The sequence below is a fragment of the Poecile atricapillus genome, chromosome 1 (assembly GCF_030490865.1).
Source record: "Poecile atricapillus isolate bPoeAtr1 chromosome 1, bPoeAtr1.hap1, whole genome shotgun sequence".
Taxonomy (NCBI): domain Eukaryota; kingdom Metazoa; phylum Chordata; class Aves; order Passeriformes; family Paridae; genus Poecile; species Poecile atricapillus.
In genome coordinates, this window is record NC_081249.1 from 98,158,671 (window position 1) to 98,182,379 (window position 23,709).

At 40.1% G+C, this 23,709-nt stretch overlaps 1 protein-coding gene across 14 annotated transcripts in view; it reads left to right on the forward strand.

Annotated features, from left to right (window-relative positions):
- Positions 1-23,709, forward strand: part of BBX (BBX high mobility group box domain containing) — a 142,115-nt gene that overhangs the window by 67,336 nt on the left and 51,070 nt on the right. For 10 of the 14 annotated variants that reach the window (XM_058836226.1, XM_058836292.1, XM_058836270.1 and 7 more), the window contains 4 exons: positions 9,600-9,770; positions 11,284-11,526; positions 17,951-18,149; positions 23,513-23,580. In XM_058836226.1, the coding sequence (XP_058692209.1) occupies positions 9,609-9,770; positions 11,284-11,526; positions 17,951-18,149; positions 23,513-23,580 (672 nt within the window). In that variant the 5' untranslated portion in view covers positions 9,600-9,608. The remainder of the gene's footprint in view (positions 1-9,599; positions 9,771-11,283; positions 11,527-17,950; positions 18,150-23,512; positions 23,581-23,709) is intronic. The other 4 variants (XM_058836311.1, XM_058836321.1, XM_058836337.1 and 1 more) reach the window with 2 other exon arrangements.

The following is a 23,709-nucleotide window of genomic DNA, read 5'->3' on the forward strand; positions in this document are numbered from 1 at the left end:
TTTTCTTTCAAGGGGGATACCTTCAAATACCTATTTCTTTAGTTCTGAAATCAGCTGTAGTCTGGCCCAAATTCAGTTTATTGGAACGCTCAAACTTAGGCTTAATTCAAGCATCTTATTTACCATTACATGGTGAAGAATCACATCATAAAATAGCAGGAAGTGATAAAAATAACGAACTTCATAAAAATTTTAAAGATATGGAAAAGGAAAAGTTTCTTTTTAAATTCCAAATTGAAATAGAAAGGAAAATAACCACTAGATGGCACTTGAAAATTGTGTATTAAGATAATACATCTGCTTTCAAAATCATTACAAATGTTCATGGGCCCAAAAGGTTTTTATGTGGATCTGCATAGTTTTGAGACACAGTGATACTTCCAAAACCAGAGCTAAAATTCCTTTAGCTTTAGTATCTCTTTCTGTGATCAGACTAAACCACTGCATTAAGGAATCTAGTCTGAATTAAAAGCTCATTCATGAGTCTTAAAATGCTGCCTTTAGCAAGATGCTAAATACAAATATAACTGATAAATGTGTGCAAATTAGTTTGGTTTCCACGGACTTTTAATGGAATCATGGGATTGTTTAGATGGGAAAAAACCTTGAAGATCATTGAAGTCACCACTAAGCCATGTCCCTAAATGCCACATCTACATGTCTTTTAAAAGATCTCCTGGGATGGTGACTTAACCAGATCCCTGAGCAGCCTGTTCCAGTGCTTGACAACCCCTCTGGTGGGGAATTTTTTCCTTATATCTAATCTAAACCTGAGGCCATTTACTCTTGTTGTTTGGGAAAGATTTGTAGCCATTTGTTCTGGCAAAATTCTGTTCCTCCTTGGCATTCTGTTTACCTACTTGGGTTATGCCTAATATGAGATACAATGTATTTTGGCAAAGTATTGTTGCTTTAATATGGTCAGTAGCTTGGAAATTAACTCAGAGTTTGTTAGGAAGGGGTTCATACAGGAAACAGACTCACAGGGGTTCACTTCTCATTTTTGGCTTTACACACTTGCCCCTCTTGGTAGGGGAAGAGGATGGAAGGTGATTGTGACAATTTGATTGTGAAGAAAGTATTTTAGTAGCCCAGAATTTATTAGCAACTCAGTCTTGCAGTATTTCAGTTAGTGAACATGGCACAAGCCCCTTTTATTTGAAATTCTTGTGTAGCCTCTTTATGGTTGTTTCTGAAATACATAAGACTTACATTACCATGATTTATGGGCTTTATATTGAAGATGCACAAAGCTGAGTAAATACTTTCTGAAGCCATTAATTTGATTCTTCTTCCATAGGAGTAGTGGGTAGTAGCTGTACAAGGGAATGTTTAGATAACTGCCTTAGCCTATTGCACTTGAACTGAAGAGAGCAGAAGTAGACAAAGTATAATATGGGGTTGTGCAGGAATATTTTATGGCCTATTAAATATGTATTAAGGGAGTAATTCTTTCATTTGCTCATACAGCTGTATATGGTTCCCCTGACACTGGTGGTAATTATGAGTGAATTTTATTATGAAAGCTCTGTTACGCACATGGTAAACTTTAGAATGGGTTACAGTAGTGATGGACACAGCTGCACTGTCCTGGTTTTGCAGAAGACACTGGGACACAATAAACAAGAGGTGAAACAGAGAGTTGAACAATTTTACCATTCAGCTGTGCTCCCCCTGCGATGTCTGCTGCAGGAACGTCTCTTCTTTGTGCCGCTCTATGCTGCACAAAAGCACTTGGCTGTGTTTCTGCCATGACTGCACCCTACAGCAATTTGTATGCCTGTTAATCACAGATAAAAACAGAGCTTTGGGAGTGGCAAGTCTAGAGCATTTTTACTTTTTTTTTTTCTTTCATTCATAGTGTCTCACCCTCTGAAGGCTGTGAGCAGAACTCGAGGCCATCGTTCTTGTTCACATAAAACTTTTAACTTTGGTTTCTTACACGATAGGCCCTTCAGCGAGGAAGCTGTGGCTGAACTGCAGATGCCCTCCTGGGAATGAGAATGTTCATGCACTGAAATTCGTGAAGTTTGTCCTGTGTCCATTTTATCCGTAAGCTCACTGTCTCTAAAAACTCTATATGCTGAGATTAAGCATATAGTGACTTGCAAAAGCTAGAGAACTAGAACTCCTGGTGATCCATTTGACAAATCACAGATATTTTCATTTTGCAACATTGAAATAATGGAAAATGCAGGAATGACAGCAGTCTTTTTGGAACAGCTGCTCCCCATGCAGGCTCAGGTAGTCCCACCCACACAGGGATACAAAGCAAATTTTTCCTAGTGTGCTTTCTCAGCTCTAACTTGCTGAAAGTCACTGGTTTTTTTGGATTGTGCTGTTGCTATGGACTGTGATGCTCTGCAGACAAGCACTCATCTCCTGTCTGAGAGGTGGTTCCATTTTATAGTCTATTCTGTGTTCCTGGAGGAAAAGTGCTCTGCTGATAAATTACTCTGGTGTCAGTAGAGGGCTTTGAAGCGGTTGTTGTTATCATCTCCCCTCTGTGGGAGGAAATATCGCAAAGTAGGTTGGGTTCTGCTGCCTCTGTGTTTTGAATTTCAGGCAGTTACTCTACTCACCTTCCCAGGTTTCTTGGTGCGCTCTCTCCTGTTATGGCAGCAAGTGTAGAAACAAAAATAAACGCTGCTTTGGAGAAAAAGGACTGCCAGAATTTCCAGGCTCTGTGGGTTACATCTCCACCTAGGAGGAGAGCCAGGTTTGGCAGTGCAGGTGTCCCAGTAGGTCCCTCCCTGGGTGAGTGACCTCACCTACATGTGCAGGAGGCTTTGCCCTGCTCCCCAGTTTGTGGTTTCCTTTGCATTAGCACTGCACAGAGCATGCAGTGAGAGAACCCCCTCCCTGCCTGCCCTCCAGGAGCTCCAGGCAAAGGAAGTTGCTAGGCTAAATAATCCAGGTGCATTATTCCAGCTGATGCACAGGGCTGTATGCAGATCTGCTGGTGATCTTTTGGCATGCGGGGCGGTTAGCACTTGGTGTCCAGAAAGGTGGATATCACCCTAAGAAATGCTTATCTTCTGCACTTTATGACCCAGAAATTTTGGCTAGCAGAGTGTGTCACTTTAGTCTTGCTTGTTGAAGTAAGTATAGCTGTAGTGGGTTTCTGGTTTTTGTGTTTCTACTTCAGCTGCTGAAGTCTAAAACACAAATGTCCTACTGTAATTTAAATTCAAGACACCAAAAAGTCTTGTTAAGACCTGAGTCTTCAGACAAATGCTTTAACCTAAGTGACTCTAGGCTCCTGTTAATGTGCTTCTGTTTGAGTAGATACGTTAGTGACTTTCAGGCCCAGACCTTTTTCTGCAAGGCCAATTCTTCCATCAATTCTTTCCCTTCATCTGCACTGGTGAGCCACTTCACAGAAGCAAAAGGTGCTACAGTGATTCAACATAGTGTTTTTCATACTAGACAAAGCTTGGTTGATTTCTTTGAATCAAAAAAATGACAAAGAAAATATTTCTTATTGTGCATGTCTGAATGAAAATAGAAAGAGTAGAAGTTGAAGTTTAAACTATTGACTTGTGTTGTACTTTGCTTCTCTTCCTCTTCAGCAGGTATGAAGGGGACACTTAAAAATAGAAATCCCAAATTTTAAAAAGGTGCTGTTGACATTTTTTTATGATCTTGGGGTTTAATTTTATGTATTAGAGAACAAAGAAAGCAAGCAACTAATATCTTGAGTTTGAGAATAAGAAACAGTTTAAAATAATTTCTGAAGATGGAAGAGTGTGTCATTAAAAATTAACTAACACTTGTAGCTGTGTAGCTAAGTGTTTCATGTGGTGACAGTCTCTCTCAAACCTCCGCTGGCAAACAGGACCCCATTGAGTCTCAGCATGTCCCCCATTAAACCATCACATCTCTGAAAATTAGAAAGCTCATTAATGGCTTTCTGCTGTGAAGCAATAAAGAGTATATTCACTGACTGGTCAGCAATTAGTGCCAACTAGTTTTTGTCTTACATTATAGAAATAATCTGGTTCAGTTATTTCAGAGCTAAAAGAAACTTACTTTTTTATTAAAAAAAACACTTTTTGTATTTGTGTAGGTGTATTTTATAGCCAGCAGTCTCCTTTTGCTTTCATGTGAAAATTCAAATACCTCTTCAGCCCACTAGACTGCTGAGAACATGAACTCATTTCTCAGTCTCCTGTTTCTTTATTGAAACAGCTCAAATCACTGACTCAGTAGTCCCCAAAACAACAAGCTATTAGTGTCATAGTTCAGTCCTCTCTTTTCTTATTAGCATTTGTTTTTATCATGTAGTAGAGAACTCAGATAGTGAAAAACAGAGCAGAAAGTGTGAAAAATCCACTTGAAACTCTGCCTTTGCTCCTTTGTACCAGTAATCTTCATTGAGTCAACCAAGGGCCCAGCTGGGCTCCAGGAAAGGTGGGGGGTTTTTTTAAGGGAACAGGAAATCTGAAATTAATTTCTACTGTCCTCATGGAAATGACAGTTGCTGAAGCTCAGATGTTGTTCTACGGAGAATCTTCCAACAGGGAGTGCACCATAGTCACAATCCATATCTGTGGGGTTCTGCTTTTGCAGGTCTTGCATTTCTTTCTAACCAGTCTTACAACATATGCCTTAGAGCATTTGGCTGCTTTTGAAGACCTTTATAAGGATTTTGGTGTTTGTGGATGTAGTTTATTGAGTGTAGCTTATTTAGCATCATAATGATAATAATAATAATAAGAATAGTAGAAGATTAAATAATATAATAAAATAATAATAATGGCAGATCAACACTGGCATGAGATAGTCCCAAAATTAGCACTTCTGAAGTTGGTCAACTGTTTTATAAATAACAGAGGAAGACAGCAAAAAACCAAAACTTAACATTACCAAATGTAATCAAATGCTTGTTGTTAATGAGCACTTAAAAAAAAATGACTTCTAAACGGTTATGTATTTGAAATGGAAACATAGGCAGTAAAAAGCTAAACAACATCTTCTCCCCTGCTTTCCCTCCATCCACCTCTTTTCTTAAGGAATATTTTTTTTTCCTCTGAACCTCTATTAGCTATACATATTTATAAGACATCCAAGAAGATTGCGCTTCTTTGATTAATGTTTCTAGGACCAGAAGGACAGCCAGCACACACACACACACAAGAAAATTCTTAAATTTTTTGTACTGATGTAATATTTCTGTAGTGTTTGATCTGTATATGCACTGAAAGTAGGTGTAGAATGTCACCCTGAAGGTATCTTGCTGTCAATGGATCATGAATGTCAGCCTTGACAGATATCCTCTAGTGACATTATAAAGCATATGCGGCTTATTTTAAGGAAATCTGTCCATACCTTTGTCTTGTCGAAATATTCCTACTTTCTCCCTAGTGGCTGTCACTTCATTTTTGTCATCCTTAAGCTGAGAAGTAACTTGTAAAATCTTGTTGCCTGGTTTTAATTTCTACTCTGTCAAACTTGTAAAAGCCATTACATCTACCTTAAAAGATACATGATATTTTTATTTGTATCTGTAGAAGAAATTGCTTTTTGTTTTGCGTTCTGGTTCATAAATTCCAGTTATTGCAAACTTTGCACTTCAGGTGTTGTGTATCTTCTCTACTTTCAAGCCCAAATCTCTCAAGGATTGCACATGGCTTTTTCTGTGACTTTCTATAGAACTTTGTAATTGCCCAGCTTAAATGTGTGCTTCAGTTCTTGTAGGGTCCAAGTCCAGTTCTTCCTTTAGAAGCATGCTGGTAGAGATACTTGCCAGTGCTTGGGGATCTCTGAACAAGAAACGTGATATTTTTGCTTGCTTCTGTCTGCCAGCTTCCAGTCTCTCATGTGAAACAAGCAGCTAACATGCTATTGACGATGTGTCAAGGGGAAAAAAAATCAAATAAATAAATAGAATCTTAAGAGTCAGGTAACTGGATTCCATTGATGTTTTGCCATTCAAGAAGTAAATAATGCCAGTAAAACTTCCACTGTTGTTTAATCATAATCATACATGTATTCTGCTACATCTTGCCAAAAGGAAAATGTCCATGTCCATGTTAGCTGTATTTTCAATTTGCCTGGGCTTTTTTATGGGTTTCTCTCATAATTATGTATGTGAATGTATCAACAATTAAGACACAAATGCCCATAAAATGGGGGCATAGAAAAATAAAAGATGAAGCAATCCTGTGGAAAACAAGTCTACCATACTATGTTGGCATCCATTTTTAACAGGAAAAGTCATATGTAATGTAGTAAAGAATTAGAACATCTTTCATTATGCCATTCCTATATTTGACTGAGGGGCATCAGCAAAAAATGCACACCAAAAAAGTTCCTGAAATGTAGGTCAAAACTTACGGGGACCTGAACAAAAATGGGGAAAGAAGATTTGGAAACACAAAAGTATGTAAAAAAAAAAAATAGGGTATGACCCACCCTTAAGGGGAAGGAAATAGTTTTATGTGTTTGTGTTATGGATTACCCCCTATTTTTGAGGAAAGAAGAGCAGGCATAGAGGGTAGAGTACATAGCTTGACATACTTAAGAAGTGAGGGACTTTCAGGCCATGATATAAACATAAAGTTTGAAGTCTGTCTGTGGCCTCAGTCCTTCCATCAGTGGGGTCAAAATCAGGAGGGTTTTTGTTGTTGACCATTGCAGAAATTCTCTCTGAAGCAGAAGAAGAGTGACTATGTTTCTGTGGTAAATGGTGCTTGTATGACATCCAGGATCTAACTTACTCTGTGTTGTAAAATGGTTCACAATTTAATAAAACAACCTAATGAACAATCCCTTGAATTCCTGAAGCTGAGTGTACATCTTTACTTTAGCACTAATGTGTGATGAGCTTTGATTAATTTATTTTAGTGATGAGTATATAATAACTAATAGGCTAATACCTAGCCTTCATGCATGGAAAACAAAAATTATTTGTGAGCCCAGCTATGGTGATGAGGTATAAGGTACTGAGAGCTCCTTTGGGATTTGCAAGGTGACTGGTGCCTGGCTCTGTGCTGCCTTGCCAAACTCGGCATAGGGCATAGGCAGTGCCTCAGGGGTGATGGAGAACATGCGTAAAATACACTCAAGTCCTGTGAAGTCTTCCCTTGCTCATCTTTTTAAGGGCAGCAGGTAGAGGTGCCAGCTCTAAAGACAGTGCTGCTGCTGAAACAGCCCTGAGACTTCAGCTGAGCTCTGTAAAGGAGGATCATGGAGCACTTCTGAAACGGTAATTTAGTTTCACACTAACAAGGTAGAAGGCTAACTAGCAGTACTCATCATACTTAGACTGATTGTAGACAGAAGCCATATGATTAGCTCATGTACACAAGTGAGTGTTGAGGGCTGGAGTAGCTCTCCCCATTGTACTTGTAGTGTATTTATCCTGCTCAGAAATAGGCCACATGCTTTATTGACTGCAGTAATAGGCAGATCTGTATCATTTAGCAATCTCTGAACGAATCTCTGCTGCCCACAGGAGCTGAAGTTCCTGCTTGAACATTAACTCAGCTTTGTTGATTTGTGTCTGAAAATACCCCAAACAAAAGCAAATGGTGGTTCAGCACTTTAGGAAGAGAGACAGATGGAGAGGACAGTGCAGAGTGGTACATGGCAGAGATCATAGTGGGATAAAAGCAATTTCAAACATAGATTTTGTGACACTGGATAGTGGCTTAATTTTCCACCCTTTAATGCTTTTTTTTTTTTTTAAGCCAAAGTGGTTTGTGTTTTTGGATCTGCTTTGCAAGTTATGGACGAAAATTTAGGTGAAATGGTGCATGGTTATGTGGTGTTCCAACTCCCTGCAAGAGTTGATTACAGAAAATGAAAAGAGGAGCAGGTGATACGAAATCAAAGTATAAATGTTTCCCAGGTAGAAGTGGCATTATGTGGTTAGCAAAGTATGTCACTTAATGGGATGAAGTTACTACAAAGTTACAGGGTTTCCTTAATCAGTAGAGGGGGCAGGTACTGCTTACAAGTGGGGAGGATTTAACAAACTTCAATTTACATCCAGGAAAATGCCATTTTAAAATGTAGGTTAAAATTCTTGAACGTACTTCCTTCAGGCTTCAGTTGTTCCTCCAGCAAGCAGTGTCTGAAGGTCCTTCAGCTTTCTTCACTGTTAAGGTCTGCAGGGGAATGCTCGTGCATGTTTCTGGTGCTAACAAAGGCACAATGCCAAAATGCCAGTGAGTTAACAAACAAGAAGCACCTGGAAGAGATCATCCAAAACAGAAATAGTGTGCACTAAACATAGGAGCGTGGCTGGAACTGTGCAAGATGGTTCTTGTGGGGCATTTGCCCCAGAGGTGGTGGAGTGGCTGGGGCAGCTGGTCTATGTGCAAGTGTGGCAGCTTTCTCTTGTGCCACTGTAGGCTGAAATGTTAGTGTTGCACTTGGCATCTTACAGAAAGCAGCATCCTAAAATGCACTGTGGCCTTGCAGTTAGAAGGCTTGACTCTTTCCATGCCCTTTTCCTGAGAGTCAGCAGCACAGCTTCTTCTGGCTTTGCCTATGGGACCAGGGCTTAGTGCAGCTGCTTTATCCTGCTGGTGAGAAACTCCTGTGAGACTTCATCAGATTTACTGGCTTTGTAAAGATGTAGCTGGCTAACCACTCCTAAGTTCAATTTGTTTTGATGTTTGTGTTGTTTTCTTGGAAAGCTAGCCATGCTCCTGTCAGGATTGCCGCTGATATTACACTATGTTAACAGAAGGCTACAAGGGACCAGACTGTGTGCCAGCAGCACTTGCTTGCTGTGCACTTCAGTACTTGGATGTGATGTCCTAGTTTTATTTGTTTATATATATATATTCATTTGTCTCTTAGTTGAGTAGCACATCTCTTAAGTCAGCCCTTAAACTGATACTTTGGATGTGTTAAGCATGTATTTTCACTAAGAGATAGTTCTGAGGTATTTTTTAGATAAGGACACATACACAACTAAATATGATTTGTCTTCTGCATACACTTGGCTCAGCACAAGGTTTATGTTTCCTGTGCAGTACTTTGGAAAAGTCAACATAACTATCTCTGGTTGTTTGCTTCAAATTTGTGTATTGAAATTCACTTCTCTTTGGGATTCAGATTTCCCTATTGCACCTTTTAATGGCACTGGACAAATCCTAGCTCATAGTATCATGGGGGTCTGTATCAACATTGGTGTATATAAGTGCATGATTAACACGAGTGGCTGGTGATGTGTTCCACTGTGAGAAAGAGGGATGTCCTGACATTGACATTTGCAGTGGCAAAATATGAAAAGCTGCAGTGGATATAGGTGTGAGAGAGCTGTGGAGTCTCGCACTCACTTGGCTAGCGAAGGACTTCTCTGCCATCCTTGAGACAGGAGCACATTTGAGAGCTGGACTAGGTGGCATCCTTACTTCATAGTTTTAAATTGTCTTGCTAGTAACTCTAGGCATTACATGGAAGTGTTAAGATTGCATGAAGTGCATCCCTGCTTACGTTGATAATTGGAATAAATCCCTATCTAATATCTTGCCAGAAATTTTTGAGAGTCTTGCACTGGTGCCTCATATATTTGTCACTGGGTTGATGGTCATTTATGCCTAAGGGTTTGTTGTGAATTTGTCAATATTTTTGCATGACAGGTCACAGTAATGAAAGGCAGTAGTAGGAATAAGGATCACTCAACAGAAGGTGAAGGAACCGGGAAGCGACCAAAAAGGAAGTGTCTTCAGTGGCATCCCCTGCTTGCCAAGAAACTCCTTGACTTCTCTGAAGAGGAAGAAGAGGAAGAAGAAGAGGAAGATATTGATAAGGTAGATTTAATTAGATGCTTTGACCCAAGATGGTTAATGGTGGATCAGATTCTCCATAGCTGTGTTTTTTATTTGGTGTTGTCTTGTTCTTTTTTGTGAAGAAACACAGCCAATAAGAAGTGATGCTATGCAGTGCCTGTAAGGCTGTAAAAGCAGGTAGTTACACAAGAAAGTGAATTGTTAATCATGCCTTGAAAATAGTGGATAAATTTTTGTAGACTGGAATAGTTTTATCTGTTTTGTTTTAATAATGTGTTGCACATCCTAGTCTTGACTGCTCAAAGTGAGTTTTTGATGTGCCTTTTTTTTTAATTGCTTATTTTAGACATGAGGTTGGCTTGTGCTTGGTATCTGTTTCTAGTGGCTCTGAAGGGCATACCAAACTAAAAGTTTCATTCTTCTTTTTTAAAGATTAAAAACCTACAAAATTAGAAAGGAAAAAGAAGGAAAAAGCTATCTACAATTTTTACTATCTTTGCGTGTGAAATTCAGCGTATCCTCCACAGAACTGAGTGCATAGCAGAAATAATCTGTCTCTGGTTTGATACTTGGTATGTTGGTGTTGTTCAATGATGCTGACCTTACCCTTTTTTCATGCCATGTGGCACCTCACACTTTTCCAGTTAGACTCATTCTCTCTAACAAGAAGTGGGAACTGTTTATGCAGATGTGATGATTCTATCATGTGGATAGCATTCATATTTGTATCTCCTTGGTGCCTTCCTAAGGCAGGAATGGAAAGGTCAGTGCTGAGGAGACTGCCTTGAGCCATACACAGAGAGGATGACCTTGACAAGGATAAGCAAGAGCCTGATTCTCTGATGGTGCTTTCTGTTGACCTTACAGGTCTTTCCACAACGTGGTATAAAATAGCAGCGTCACAGTTAGTAGGAGGTGGTTTTCTGTCGCATGCAGTAAGTTCTGTGGCTCGTCCCTTGTAGGAAAGATATGCTGGCCTGTAAGTGGAGAGAGCACATTTTGGCAGTGTGTTCTGTTGAGATTTGCCCTCTGCCTCTGCTGGGCAGCTTTGTGGTGGCTGCTGTGCTGCTCACAGGCTGAGCAGTGAACAGCAGGAGGTGGGGAAACAACTGACAAACTAACAAACTCTTACCTGTTGCTCCTTGTGTGCTCTGTAGTTGCAGACATGAATAATCAAGATCCCAGGTAGCTCTGGCTGCCTCATCCCACTAAGATAATTTCTAGGTCGTCAGAAGGAGGGCAGGAAGGATCTTGTTCCTCCTGCCCCTTTAGGACTGTTACTAAAGAATTGTCCTCAGCTTAGAAATTGTTCCACTTGGAAGTCAGTGTTAAGTCTTGCAGAGAGCATGAATGAGCATCAGGTGAGGAGGTTTGATGTAGAACTCTGCACTGTCTGGATGGAATGGATGGCTTTTGGAGACAGCTGTGTGCGTCCATGTGCCTCTCCCTCACTCCCACGCAGCACACACGGTCTCAGTCTTTGTGCGAAACGCAGATAACTGAGCTTACACCCCTTCCCTTTCGGTTCTGCCAGGTGCCGCTCCTTGGCCCTGATGGTTTAGAGCAGGATGCTGATGAGACTGAAGATGATGAGTCCTCAGAGCAACGAGCTCGCCGACCAATGAATGCGTTTCTCTTGTTCTGCAAACGACACCGCTCTCTTGTGCGGAAAGAGCACCCTCGCCTCGATAATCGTGGCGCAACCAAGATCTTGGCAGATTGGTGGTCTGTTCTAGATCCAAAAGAAAAACAGAAATACACTGACATGGCCAAGGAGGTATGTTCTGTCTGAATGGTGGATGTAAAGGGAATTCATTACATATTTGTCTTCTTTTTCTCGGTGTATTAAATGTTTTCTGTGGGATCTTTCTCTTCCCTCCATTCCTCAGCTTCACCATGGGATTATGGTGCTCAGAGCAGCTGCTGTTCTCGCTTTAATTCACTTGATCCTTTGGACCAGAATGGAAAGCAATTGGTCTGTGTACACAAACTAACCTGGCTCCGGTAGTCGTTGCTATAAATATATGCACTTTGTGATTGTATCGCCTGATAATTTCTGCAATACAAGCATTAACAGAAGGATAGTGGCCACTGTAAACAATAACATACTGTTTTGTGTCAGCTGACTAGTGATACTTAGCTATAGCAGTGATGCCAGCTACTGTAATACAGGTGGACCAAACCAAAGGCACAGTCAAGAAATTTAGTCCCTTTTTACCTTTGATGCTGATTATTTAAATTGCTAGTGTTTCTTGAAGTACATTCCCCATCAACCAGTTTCTGATACAGCAAGATTTGGTGAGTCCAGTACCAAATCAGAGAACAGTGACTAATCAGGGTCCCTTAACCAGGAGCAAGGAAAGGAGATTTATCCCCATATTTTACAAAGTATCTTTATGTCAACTTAAAATTTAAATGAGCCTTTTGAAGAAGTAGCTTTCTTGATAAGCTATTGCCAAGAGGGCTGTGGTTATTGATGGTAGAGTGGGAAAGACAGCCAATTACTTAGGCTGATAACCTGACCCCGAAACAGATCCCTGTGATTACCTGCATGATACACATTGCACATAACCTTTGAATTCAATCTTAATAAAAATAAAGGAACACCAGTGAGTAGGAAAAACATCTCTCTCCTTTGTTGAGTACGCTAGTGCACTGTGGGAAGTGAAAATAGCTGTGAAAGGATTGGGAAAACTATTATCCACGCCTGCCTGGGATCTGAAGGTGTCTGCTACTTTTTACAGGATGTAAGGTCTGTCTGTTCTGTAGCTCATGTGAGCATGGAAAGGTCCATAGGAAAAACAAAGTGTTTAGCATGGCAGGTCCTTTTTTAAGCAGGGTCTGTAGGATCTCTGTAGTTGCTCAGCTGTGGTACAGTATTGAAACTTTTGAGTCTCAGCTTTGTCCAACCATTTCAGTTTCATTCTGCATTCCCGCTTACGAATTAGTGATATTTCTCTAAATGTCTGGAGAAAGGGCAGTTAGAAGATTCAGTACAGATGACGAGAAAGGAAAGATGAGAATAAAGAAATATTTTTTGGAAGAAACAAACCCAGTGTGACTGTTTTTCTTAGCCTTTTGTCTTGCTGAAGGAAACTTGTTCATCAAGAAGGAAAATAATTGCAGAACTTCTGTATGAAGTGACAGATCTGAAACTATTAATCATATTGTTATAGAAATCATTGTTCCTGTAGTGGTTTGGTTTTTTTGGCATGAAGAACAAATTGAATATTCAACGTCAAAGCGGAACAATAAATCTAAGTAGTTTACATCATTATAAGTAGTTCTAAAAATGTGTAGAAGAGAGATAGCATATAATTTTTGTTCTTTAAACAGTGTATGTTACAGCAATAATTAGCAGCTATAATGTGCTGTTGAATACATTTGGGCCTTCTTCACCAACAAGCCTATTCTCTGTGTGTGGATCGGTTGTTTTATTGTTAACACTTGCTTTTCACAGAAACACGGAATGGTTGGGGTTGGAAGGGGCCTCTGGAGATCGCCTTGTCCAGCCCACTTCTCAAGCAGGTTCACCTAGAGCAGGTTGCACAGGTTCACCTGTAGGTAGGCTTACTGCTGAGACTGTCAAAAATAGGTTAATGTCAGCTTTAGTGAGAACCACCTGTTGGTACTTTCCTTTTTCCTAAAGAGAATTTATTTAAAATTCAAGAAGATGAGTGCCTTTGGAAGAAGATAAAAATATCATTGTACCAGTGATCTTCTGTTTGAGTACCTGTATAAGCTCACTGAGATTTAAGATACAGTGAGTTATCTTCTGTTACTTAAATGTAGCTTTTTAGTGTCCTTTGACTTCCATCTGTCATTGCGCAGCCTGTAGCCACCATCCTGGCAGGGCACACATCTCCCAGAGAGCCCTATCATATCTGCTGTCCCTACAATGTGTCTTGTATACCCTGAGCTTCCGAACCACTCTTTCAGAGATACAAGTGGGCCTTACAGAAGTGGTCCCTCCTGCAATGGCTACAGTCCCTGCTCTTCTAGAATGTCTCTAGTCTCTAGAATGTCTTTCTACTACTCATTGCTGTAGCTCCCGAAATATTTATGTTACATCATGTGCTATGTGAGAAGCTTTCAAATTTTTACCTGCTTACTACTAGCAGTGATATTACCTTAGCAGTATACAAGTCCAGGCACTTGTATGTTTATTTACATATGTCTAGCTGTATGCAAGATACAGCATTTTGAAAGATAGTGAGATGCCCAAACTTTTTGCTGGCAGAATTATGAGAAGTTTCCTAGACTGGACATCTGTCCCTGACTCCCACTGAGAGGCTCATCAGGACTCTAGTTCATTCAGGCACTGTAGAAAATTCCATTATGTACCTGTCTGCACTTTGGGATGTCTTAATTACCTTGGAAAAACTGGCCCCACACCCTCTGTTTTTTATCTTGTGGTTTATGGTCTGTAGCAACAGTTGTAACAACAGCTACAAGCCCTGGAGAGCTGGTGATGCACCTGCAGAGCTTGATGTCTGCTTTTGGTGGTGTTACCTTTATGAGTGGGCTTTCTATTTCTATCCTGCAGACTTCCTAGATCATCTTAAATTTGAAAGTTTCACTGTCTAGGATATAAGCCCAGTAGCTGATACATACTCAAAAAGAAACCAGAAGTGTTGCTGTACTTTTTAGCATTTTTCTTCAGTGAGGGAAATTAATCTGGCTGCTCATAAATATGCACCAGCATTTTTGTTCACTTCAGTAATAAGGATAGTGTTCTTCTGTTAACTCTTACAGAACTTCTAGGAGTGTTCAGCTGCATTAGAAAGTATCTGGTGAGATTGTTACTGTTCAAGCCCTATTCCCTTGCTAGAAGACACTTAATTTTAAAATATCTTTGCATCAGCAAGATCCAGAGAGTCAGGATTGTTTCCTGCAGGGAGCAGCCTGATAAATGTGATTAGACATTAGAGTGGACTGCCCCAGAAGGTAGTGGAATCACCACACCTGAAGCTGTTTAAGGAAAGACTGTTACATGACTCTGAATACCATGGTGTAGTTGACAAGGTGCGTCGGTTCATAGGCTGAACTCGGTGATCTCAGAGGTCTTTTCCAGCCTCACTGATTGTGTGATTCTGCTGCCATTCAGTGGCTAAGCTGAACACTTCTCCCTGCTGGTGGTGTCTCAGGTCCAGGCAGCCAGATTGGGAGCTTGCAGGTCTTGTGGTGCCCCTGCTTCGGCAGCTGCCTCGGGGTAGGAGGGGACAAATGTCCTGGCTGGCTGGCTGCAGTTTGGCAAGTCCACTGGTATGGACTGTAACGTGTGTAGTGCAAACCCTGCATCCTTCAGAAGTGAAAAATGGAGTGCTGTATTTTTGTATTTTTTTTTTAATGTTAGGTCTCTGGGATTCATGTGATATTTAATAGCATACATTTAAAATTAAGCACGTGCTAACAGCTAGCCTGAGGTGTATCTGGAATCCACTTCTGTGAGCTCCTGTTGCTACCACAACTAGAGGAAGCAAATCTTTTTTTATTTGGTGATGAAAGCAACTTGGAGAGTTTTAACCTCAATTCTAAAGTGGCACCGGTCCTGCTGCATAGCAGAACATTCTCCAGGCTTTCACAAAACAGAAATAAGGCATCAGACCAATCCCACAAACACATCTTGTTCTATTTCTTACCTGAAACTTCAGAATATGTCCCTGCTGGGCAGTCTGTGCCATTTGTTGTGGAAAGCAACTGGCTGTCTTTGCATTCCAGGTTCAGTCCTTATGTTTGGGTTGCATTTTTTGTGGTTTTCTATGGTTGGTTTGGTTTGCTTGTGTTTTGGGGTTTTTCTTAATCAATTTTAGACATCTGCTTAGACTAGCAGCATTAAGTTGCTTTACTGCACAGTTAGTTAAAGGGAGGAAAGCAGTAGACTCCACTATTGTTTTTGACCTTTTCTTGTTACTGTGTAGCTCATTTAAGTTATCTTCTCATGACCCAAAGCAAAGTCTGTCTTTGTTTTAGGCCTTGGTCTAGTAGTCACAAAAGTCAATACCAAAAGGGTTTTTAAGATTTGGATCAGGCCCCTGTATGTATTTATAAAAAGTACTTCTTGGCCATTGTTTAACTTTTTGAATTTTCTCTTTTTTTATCTTACGTATTGAAACTGAACAGTTCCAATGAGTTGTTGTCCCTCACTTTGCTCTCTTCCCTGCAGAAAATGCAGCTGATGTTCACTTCTTGGCTTTGCAGAGAAAAAAAAAGACATTAATAGACCAGCTCACTTCAATTGCTCTTGTTGAAAACTGATTAAAAGCTTATTGCAGCCTCGTCTCACAAATGGCATGCGTTCTAGTTCTCATTTGATGGGCAGCCTGTCGGCTTGTCAAATTACTCAATAGAATAATTCAATTACTCAAAGCAGCATTGCTGATATGAAGAGCTTATGTAGCTCATTGCTAGCGACTCTGTGCTTTTCACTCTGCAGGCTGGAAACATGATTTGTGAGTGGGCTGTGGCTTTAACAATGGAAGGCAAAGCTTCGTCATGTATTTCCTTTCCTCCTCTTCCCTTACCCTCCCCTTCCTATCCCTTCCCTCCACCAGGCTATTTTTGTGGTGTACTGAGCTCCCAGAGCAAACTGAGGGAAGGGGAAAAGGAGTGAGGTGAGCAGTGTCACAGTCCTTACTTTGCAGATTTAATACATACACCCTATTCAGAAAATACAGCGTGTATGTGGGTCAGTGATCCCTGCAGATTTTTATTATTTATAGCCATTTCTATAAATACAGGACTTCACACAGCAGGGTTCACGCAGTGCTGTGTTTCTTGTAAACCGAAACGTTTTCGTCTGTGCTACGGTCTGGAGGTAGCAAGTGCCAGCTCAGAGGTGAAGATAGAAATGAAGGAAAGCAGTGCACGTGCAATGGTGACCCTGCCACAAGGCAGGCTGTTGAGCTGGGAAAACACTGTAGTGGCTCTAGCAGAGGACAAGGCTTGCAGTGCTATTTCTGTATTTGATGCCCAAGGGATATTTTTTTTTCCTCTCTCTGTTTCTGTGCATGCATCTGCCCAAAACATAGGTGCTTCTCTGTGCCATAACTGGGACTGATGACAGCTGTGTGGGTGGGAACGTGTAATCACAGCACAAACTTCCTGCATCTGCCCTGCCATGTACTTCCAAACACAAAGCCGCTCTTTCGGTTGTTTGCTGCCACTGAGAGCTACCCAGTCTTGAAGGGGTGTTGTGTTTCTTCTCCCTGTGGTGAGCACTGGTACTTGCTGGGTGTGCTCCCACAGCAGTAAGTGCTGTACACCCCTATCAGTTGTTAGGCAAACATCTGCAGCTGGAATGTGTGGCATGTTCCTCTATTTGCCAGTTCTCAACCTTGCATAGCAACATATGTATGTATAATACTGAAATGCGGTCTTTCTGTTAGTGTTAGCATTCAAAAATCTTGGTTTAATGTGGGCAGGAAAATTACTGGAAAATGTTGGTGTTTTGTTTTGTGAATAAAATAGATCCTGGTCCTTTCCCCCCCCCAAATTGTGGGATCCAGACCTATTCCCCCACCCCCCATGTGTAGTTTGGCTTCCTTTGTTTTGCTGCCTCATACTAAAAACACAGCAAACAACTGAGATGTGTGCTTGGTGCTCAAGGCCAAAGAATGTTCTAAATGGTCACAGTTTGTTTTATGCAGCCATACAGCGTGGTACATTTTGGAAGGAGCACTGGGGTGGTATACCACAAGAGATACTGAATATGACATTAGACTGGTTGCAATTTCTTTTCAGTGCCTGGTTTGGGAAAGCATTTGCTCAAATATTCTAAAATACTGAACTATTAGATAAGAATGAGTGCAAGGCATCATGCCACATTTATTGCTAAATGTGTGGTTTTATTTAATTCAAACTAGAAAGTAAACCTGCAAAGAATTCAAGTATCTGTTTTTCCGAGCATGAGCGTACAAGTACTGGGGAGCAGTTTGCAGGATCAGAACTTCAGCCTGCTCTGGGTAATAGACCCTCAGGAGAGGAAAGAGAAAACCCATTTTTTTAGATAAAACTCTCCTTATCTTAATAATTCTTAGCAAATTGTGTTTGCAGTTGGACTTTAAGCATTAGATTAAACTGTTAAAAAATCAATATATTTAAGGATTAGTTACTGTATTAAATCCTTTTATATGCAGTGTGCTCTGTTGCCCTGTGTAGAGTATAATGCCATGACTGATAATTTCTGTTTTCTTTTCTAGTACAAGGATGCATTTATGAAAGCAAACCCAGGGTACAAGTGGTGCCCCACAACCAACAAACCTGTGAAAACCCAGGCATCCAGTGTTACAAACAGGAAAAAGCTATGGGCCATTGCATCAGACTCTGCAAAAGACTTACCGAGCCCAAGGAAAGTAACCAAAAGTGAAGAAATGCCACAACTAAACTTTGGGATGGCAGGTGAGATTTCCATCCATGGTACTCAGCTGTAGCATCCTCATTTTGTCTGGGGATGTGGTATTGAAACTGAATTGGGATACCTGTTTTCTTTACTACACATGGTATTGTAGTGTCCCAGATTAAGTTACCAAAACTGTAGTTAAACCTCTGTGTAACAGTTTTCTAAAATTTTCCATAATGCACAATTTATTTTCAAAAGTCAAGTCCAGATATGAGACATCCTAGCTCATACTCCCTGTAGGGCCCAGATTGGATTGGTTTTTGATCCCAGCTTATCTGCTGTTAGACACTTCCATTCTTTGGTCAAAAAGGAAAGTGCTAATTGTGTGCATTCTGTTTCTCTGTCATAGAATGCTCTACTCTTTTTAGTAATTTACTATTTGCAAAAATATTTTATGGGTGTCTCAAGTTGAATATGTTAATATTCTTGTAGATTAATGTACCAGTGGGACTAACACTTTTGTATTTGTGTCAAGAGAAGCATAATTTAATTTCAGTTAAATGTGCTCTTCTGCCCATTATATCTTGGAGGAGTAAATTCTAAACTTCTAAACATTTGGGGGGAAAAAAAAATTGAAGTGTAGGTGGAGTGCCTGAACTGGTGAAAAGCAGATAATCTCTCACTGATATCCATAAATAGCAGAACTGTTGTAATCACGACCTTGAAATACAAGGGCATTAATATTAAATACTGGCAGCTTAAGAACCTAGCAGTCAAGGTTGAAAAGAAAAAAAAAATCCCTGCCATTCTTTTTTCCCTTTTGTTTTCCTTTTTTTTTTTTTTCTTGTTGAAAGTTTCAGATGCATCAGTATTTATAAAATTAGAAACTTTGTCATATCCTACCTGGTTTATGACAGGTGTGTAGCAGATAGGACTTTTCTGCTTGGAGAGATTGTGAGTTGGATAGTAGAAAATGGTTTCATAGAACAAGCGTAAAAGAATGAGAAAGGATAAAGAGGCATGTATACCTTAGTATAGTGGTATGAAAACTCCTGTAATGAAATTTATTCTGGCTCCTAAGGAACTGTGAAATCTGATCAAAATAAAAGTGTTTCATGCTGCACAGTTCTGGTATATGGGGGAGCAGTTCCGAAAATCACAAACCCCTTCAGACCATTCTGCTTTTGCTTTTAGAGGAGTCATTTCTGTGCTCCTAAATATTTATTGACTTAACACAAAGAACAAGTAACAAGCCTTAATCTACCTCTCATCCATCCCCAAATGCTCCTGTTTGGCTTCCCTAATATCGAGTTTTTGAGTACAGAGATCTTGAATTGATACCTGTCAGAGTAGGGGACAGAGAAATTTAAAATTAATTAGAAATTAATCCATTGTTTTATCTATAGAGCCACTCACTTCTGAAGAAAGTCTTTTAGTGCTACCTGTAATAGTTTGTTAGGTTTTTTTTTTCCCTGCAGGCTGAGTCGATGAGCATAGTAATTCATAAGGATCTCCAGTCCTCATGGCAGTGATATTACACCAAATATCTTGGGTTATGAGAATAGCTCATAAAATAAAGACAGCTTCTGACAGGGATGTTAGCAACATCCACATCATGACACGTGTGAATCCACACCAAATGGATCACTGATTTGCCAACCATATACCAGTTCACACTAAATATGTTTATTATGCTCCTCTCTGCTTTACTTCATATGATAGTTCAGTTCAACTCTCACTCTTCTACCCAGTGCAATCTCTTTAAAATTCAGGCTGTATACTAGCTGATGGACTGAAATGTAGCTGAACCACCTTAAAAACACTTCTGCCTTTCAAATGCCACTGATTCACTTGTATCTTGAAGGCAGGTCCTTCCTCAGGACAGGTTTTATACAAGTCCAGAATCATGCCAGGAAATCTGTTTCATTTGTTGGTCGTTCCTCATAATGTCTTGATTGCTTTTTGTGCATTACATTTTACTTTGGAAAGATCTTTGTAAGATCTTTGTTTTTCTAAGTCCTACACAGGCTATTTCTGTCTTTTTCTTGGCTTCACAATAATAACCATGCCACATTTAAGTCTGTCATGCTGATCTACCATTCCATCAAGAAGCTGAGGTGTGGCACCAGCATTGGGCTTCTGACCTGCAGACCCACTAGTGATGTCCTTGATCATCCAGCCTGGAAGCTGTCATTGAACATGTTTTTCTTGTGATATGGCTTACCAGTGTAGGGCAAAGAACACTGCTGTTTGCAAAAGCTTTGCCATACAAATGTGTGAGATTCCCAGTACTTGAATATTTTTGCTTCAGAAGAAAACCATCCATGCCAAAATTCTTTTTAGTGTGGAAAAGGCTGGAAGAAAGACACTTCTAGAGTAGGCTATATCCCTTTAGAGACACAGTTTCTGGTTTTTTAGAAAGAAGCTTAATTATGCACGCAGGTAAAAGTTGGTTGAAGCTGGTTCCTGCTGGCCTTCTTCCTGCTTAGTACTTCCTCAGTTTGTTGTTTCCTCTGACTGAGAAATGTCTATGGATGAACAAGCCAGCCTGCAGAGTCTGTAACCAGCCCAGTACTAACAAAGAATGACATTCCCAAACAGAGAGATGGTTTTAAGTTTCATCAGTATTAAAAGCTGTTGAGAAAGTTATGAATCGCCTGCCATTCTGCAAGTCAAATGTGTGTGCTATTTTCCCAGTACTGTTGATTTAAGAATAAATTCTTTAAAATACCCCTTAAAATTCTTCTTCATACCAGTAAGCTCCTAGAAGAGAACCTTATTGTGCTGAGAAGGCACTATAAGCATATGGCAATGTTTGGATATGTACATTTTGTCTTCCCTTAGGTGAAGTTATTTTGTAATTGGAAACCTTAGTGGAAGGATTTTTGTTTTTATTGTGAGCAGACATCTAAGCACCAACCCTCTGCTACAGCTGCAGCATAAGTGTTGAAGTTGTTTAAGCATCACATTAAACTTCTATTTCCAATTTATCTGTCATTTTTTCCTTCCATTTAAATTTTATATTTAAATAAACAGATTAAGTATTTGCTTACTTGGGGAGAAAAACACTAAACAACATTGCTATCTTATGATAAGCTATTAAATTGAAAGGCAGAAAGCCAAAACTACCAAGAAGATATTTAGAAGAGGGACAAGAATTTTACAGTCATAAATGGTGTGCTCTTGAGATGGACAAAACTGGGGAGGGGGGAACAGGACCAACAGGTAACAAAAATAAAGCATGAAAGAACAGCTGGGAGTCATCAGAGTGATGCAGGCGTAAGAAACTACTACACTGCACTTTGTTTATCAGGCAAAGAGTTTTCAGGAGCCCCCTGATCTGATATGGTTGCACTGATGGTCGTATGTATACAAAAAAGATGAACTACATCTGTGATAACTGCAGAGGAGAGCTATAGGAATTGCTGAAATGATGGGAGATGGATATGCTTGATGATATTGGGAGATCTTGAGTTGTTTAGACCAGGAAAACAAGTGCAAGAGTCCTGTAAATGCAGGAAAGGGAGATACCATTTATGGAAACAGTTACTAATCTTAGAGATGAGAGTACCAGGAAAAACATATACTACCTGGCCCTGAGTATATTTAAGCTAAAACCTGGAAAAAAGATCTTAAGACTTAGAAGATTTGAATCCTGCAAACACATTCCAAAGGGAGTAAACAAATTAGAAAGCAGCCAGCCAAGGCCTTACTGTTTTATACAGAGCTCAATAAGTTTATGGTGGGCCTGGAGATCTCTTCCATTCTCTCCTTCCTCCAAATTAACTGTCTGCTCAGGCATTATCTTTCAAGTGGTTACTTTTCATTTCCTAGTTTCTCTGATGCCCTCATATCTTCATACCTTCTTTTGAAGGTTTGAAGGACTGAATGATTTCTGATCAATTGCTTGGATGACAAAAAGTGCTGTTACTGACAGGATCACTTCACTTAGGAATTGTGCTTAGATACTTACTGGCCCTTCACATTTTCTGTGGCTCTTCCTGTTACTAGATCCTACAGTTCTGGTAGTGCCTTTTCTCTTCATTGAAGTGTGATTATTTTTTTCCTTTTTTATTTAAAAAGGCAAACTTCTTCAAAAAACACAGAACCCCCCCGCATTCTATGTGTTTATTATGGTGACAGTAAAAGTTAATTCCAGATGAATATTGGGTTAGAAGCTAGGTGCTATTTAGGATGCCTGTTTAGTGCTATTTAATAATAAGCCACTCTTCTATCCATAAGGTAATGAATGAGCCTGGTTTATTTACATTGTTTTCTTCTGCTTCTATTTAATGCCCTTCTAAAAGACTATTGGAAAAACTTACCTTGGGAATGTCAGTGAGAGATGCTGTGTGCAGGAAAACTTTGGGCAGCATCTGTGGTATTGAATTAAACAGCAACGATGAGTATTCCCATGAATTGGACTGTGATCATCTGTACCACTAAACTGATGGGAGTTTACAGGTACAGGTTTGGCCCATGTCAGCTGAAAAGATAAAAAAATTCCACTCGCATTGTGGCTGTTAGATGAGACATTTGGCCACTGTCTGTCTCCCTGTCTCTACATGACACTGTTAAATCAGGCGCCTGCATTGCTCCCAAGGCATTCTCCCAAAATCAGACAATTAGTCTTCATAGCGATGAAGAGCAACCACTGTTCTGAGTGGAAAAGCTACTCCATGAGTAATGCAGTGTCAGAGTTTATTGCTTTCACTTCTTGTCATTTTCGGAGCTCCTGAGGTGCAGGAAGGCTGGAGGGGAAAAGCTGTCAGTATCAAATACTTGGAGAAAGAACATTTATATCTCCATTTTTCATTCCTCAATTATATATTGTATTGGCAGGGCAACAAGTAGGCAGGCAGCCTGCCTGGCCACTGCTTGTGCTGTTCTGGCTTCATGCTTCAGAGCTGTCAGGCTGGCACTTTTCACCACTAAATACAGCTCTAAATTAAAGACAAATGAAAATAGAAATTTTGCTTCAGAGCTTGATCATGTTGTTTTGTTCCATCCTTTTATTTGTTCTGTCACCAAGGAAGGAACCGCTCCCTTGGTAGGAGCATCCACCAACTTACAAACCTGTGCATTATTAGAGCATCTTTGTGTATATTTATGTATGAGATCATTACAGTTGCTGTTTTTAAGATATTCATCTCTGTAGTACATAAAACCTTTGGCAGTAGAATTGTAAATCCATGCAATGGGGTGTTAAGCACACAAATCCAATTAAATCCTTCAAACAGCTTTGAAAGCCTTCCCAGAGGGTACAGAAATGGTTATTTGTGATTCTCTTGAACTGCCTTTTATGGCAGCTTGCTGAGAGTGTCTGTGACAAGTAGTCTTCTGGGGCTTTAGTGGTGCAAGTGGTAGGTTTTTTAAACAAGCAAATGAATCAACTTAAGACTTCATTTTACTCTTTTACCAGATCCTACACAAATGGGAGGCCTGAGTATGCTGCTTCTAGCAGGGGAACATGCACTCACTGCACAAGAGGTAAGGAACTCTCTTCTCTCCCTTACCAGGAGCTGTCTGTTTAAAGAGCTTGTAAGAGGAATATTTGACCAGTGGGGAATGAAAGTTAGGGCCCATCTCAGGTAACTTCAGCTGGGAATGAAGTGTGAG